Source organism: Entamoeba dispar, genomic scaffold (genome assembly GCF_000209125.1).
Source record: "Entamoeba dispar SAW760 scf_1105229459241 genomic scaffold, whole genome shotgun sequence".
NCBI classification, from domain to species: Eukaryota; Evosea; order Mastigamoebida; family Endamoebidae; genus Entamoeba; species Entamoeba dispar.
Genome location: NW_001853594.1, coordinates 18,790 through 21,471, shown reverse-complemented (window position 1 = coordinate 21,471; position 2,682 = coordinate 18,790). Strand labels below are relative to the sequence as shown.

The 2,682-nt window shown below is 22.2% G+C and overlaps 1 protein-coding gene across 1 annotated transcript, besides 7 other annotated features; it reads right to left on the bottom strand.

Annotated features, from left to right (window-relative positions):
* Nucleotides 1-120: 120 nt before the first annotated feature.
* EDI_169700 (uncharacterized protein) lies at nucleotides 121-937 on the bottom strand (the record flags this gene model as incomplete). Its single annotated transcript, XM_001735543.1, has 2 exons — nucleotides 121-153; nucleotides 203-937. 2 exons carry the CDS (start codon nucleotides 935-937, stop codon nucleotides 121-123), a joined length of 768 nt encoding a protein of 255 aa, XP_001735595.1.
* Nucleotides 938-990: 53 nt separating this feature from the next.
* Nucleotides 991-1,018: a sequence feature (AT_rich).
* A 231-nt stretch (nucleotides 1,019-1,249) lies between these two features.
* Nucleotides 1,250-1,278: a sequence feature (AT_rich).
* A 284-nt stretch (nucleotides 1,279-1,562) lies between these two features.
* Nucleotides 1,563-1,583: a sequence feature (AT_rich).
* Nucleotides 1,584-1,691: 108 nt separating this feature from the next.
* Nucleotides 1,692-1,723: a sequence feature (AT_rich).
* A 98-nt stretch (nucleotides 1,724-1,821) lies between these two features.
* Nucleotides 1,822-1,885: a sequence feature (AT_rich).
* A 146-nt stretch (nucleotides 1,886-2,031) lies between these two features.
* Nucleotides 2,032-2,228: a sequence feature (AT_rich).
* Nucleotides 2,229-2,322: 94 nt separating this feature from the next.
* Nucleotides 2,323-2,481: a sequence feature (AT_rich).
* The last annotated feature ends 201 nt before the right edge of the window (nucleotides 2,482-2,682 follow it).

The window sequence follows — 2,682 nt, the reverse complement described above, 5'->3', positions numbered from 1 at the left end:
TCAATGACTTTTCTTTTTTATTATAATAGCAACCATTTCTTAAATCAAAACAAAACATTTGATCACAAGTAGCTATAGTAATATTTAATGAATTGAACTGACCAGTGTAATACATATAATTTAACAATGATTGATCATAGCCCCATATATCAACTCTTTGATAATTAAACTGAGAAGTAAATATTTGAAGGAAATGAAGAACTAGTTCAGCTCCACCAAAAATTGTCCCTGAATTTATAATTTTTGTTTTATTGGCTGCATATAAATCTGCAACTTCTTTACTGATACTATCTCTCATCCAATTTCTTGTTATCTCCAAGTCTAGAGAAGCACAAGTTATATAGCCCTTATTAGTTCTAGAACACTCCTTACTTAAATATAATTGTTTATCTGAAAAGGTAGCAAATCCATCTTCAAAGAAAAACACATCTCTAAGATCTGCAATAAACACTCGATCATATTTTTCTTTGTTTTCTTCAAGATATTTTTGTATTACAACATATCTAAGAACTGCTCCATTGTATAACGAATCAACTTTTACTGGAATAACTTCTACTCCTTTTGAATTCATTAATGAACTAAAGTTAGGTTCTGGAGGTTCTCCACATAACATCAAAATTTTTGTAGCATTTGGAATTCCATTTTGGTTTAGTGAAAGTGTTTGTAGTGTCATTTGTCGTTGGCCAATCCAGCTTCTTTTATCCGAAAAATATGCTCCATAAATCAATAAATCTCTTTTATTATTGGGTTTATATTTAAATGTATTTGAACACTCTCCAGAATAATTAAAGTTATAAAGGTTAAAAAACCTATCCTCGTATTTTGATTTAATTCTTGGTTTTATTATGGGGTTTGTGTTCAACTGAATAACAGCTGATGATTTATTAGCAACCATACAAGTAACAATTAACACAACAAATATAGAAAAACATAGCATTATAGAAGTATATAGGTTTGTGAATGTTCTTGTCATATTTATTCTCTTTAAGGAAATAAATTTATTAAATTCTTTTTATATGATGAGGAAATAAACTTTTTTAAAAAATCATTAATAACTGAAAATTCTTCCTGACAAAGAATTTAGTATATTTCATAGTAAATTCCTTTTCTTGATAAACTGCATAATATAAGATGAGTTATATTGTTTCTTTTGTTAAAATGAAACTATAAACAATAACTAAGAAATGAAACAAAAACTTTCAGTGTGTTAAATAATATATTCTGATAAATCTTTTTCATCGGAAATATCAAAATAAGTTATAATATTTTTTATTTATTCTTATGAATGCTTTATTTTATCTAAAATACTTTATCCTATCACATTTAATATCTCATCTTATTGTTATAACCCAAAAGTTTGTTTATCGATAAAACAAAGATGTGAATGAGTTATGATAAAACCCTTGAAAAAAGCATATACTTCTATTAACATATAAGAATTTTAAACAAAAACATAGTTGTTAAATGGTTTGTTCATATCATAAAACTAACGAAAATTGATTTTTATATCTCTAACAAAAGAGTTTCTTGATCAACTAATATCATTTGATTAATTCATATTGAAATTAAAAAATTATTTTTAACAACTTTTTTTGTATGTCAATTCTTTTTAGTAAAAAGATATAATATTTTTGGAATGGATTAACATTCATTTATGAGTCAAGTGTTATTATTTTGTATCTGTTTTCATGTAATTTTTTACTAAATAATTTTTTAAATAAATCTTGTTGATGAAAATTTTTCATATAATAAATGGTTTTAAGTTTTCTAAAAATGTTGTATTTCTTTAACATGTTATGAGTTTAACACTTCTACCCAATCATATTTAAATATATAACCATAAAAAATTAGAAAAGTATTAATAAAAAGAAAAATATTTAAAAATGCCTGAAAATAAATACCATAAGACATTTATTACTCATAAATGTAATAAAATATTTTTTAGTCATTTTGTTTTTTATTAACCATAAAATATATATTGTCTTATTCAAATGAAAAGCTTACTTATATTTATTATGTTTTGTTTCACTGATTTTTATTATTATTATTTAAATATTATTTTATAATGTTACAAGTTTTCATTGTTTATCCTGAAAAATTATCCTAAAAAATAATGGATATACTTTTTTTTTTAATCTTAAGTAAATAAAATGTAATATAAAGGAAATAAATATGTAATATTAGAATAAAAAATATTATTTATAAATATAAATTTATTCATTTTTATTGTGTTTTAGAGGATTTTTTCAATAAGATATGTTCTTAGAGAAAAATATGTCTATTAATTGTATTATACAAGGGTTTTTTACTAAGATAGATCTCAAAATAATATTTTTATTTTTATTAAATCTTATATAAATCCATTATAAAGTTATATTTTAATTCTCTAAGATTAATAATTTTATTATTTTAGTAATTTTTATCGTAACTTATATTTTAAAAAAGTATTTATTCTCTAATATTTAATTATATTATTTTTTAGTACTTTAGAACATTTTTTTACTCTAATATTCAACAAAAATCAATAAAATATATTTTAGAGATTGAAACAGGGCATCTCGACTTCAAAGAGTTTATTTTGAACCCTGAGAAGAACTATTTAAACGACCAAAATCTTAGAAGATATAAACTAAAAAGAAGAATAATGGCAACAGGAAAGAATAAGAAGTATAAGGCAGGAAA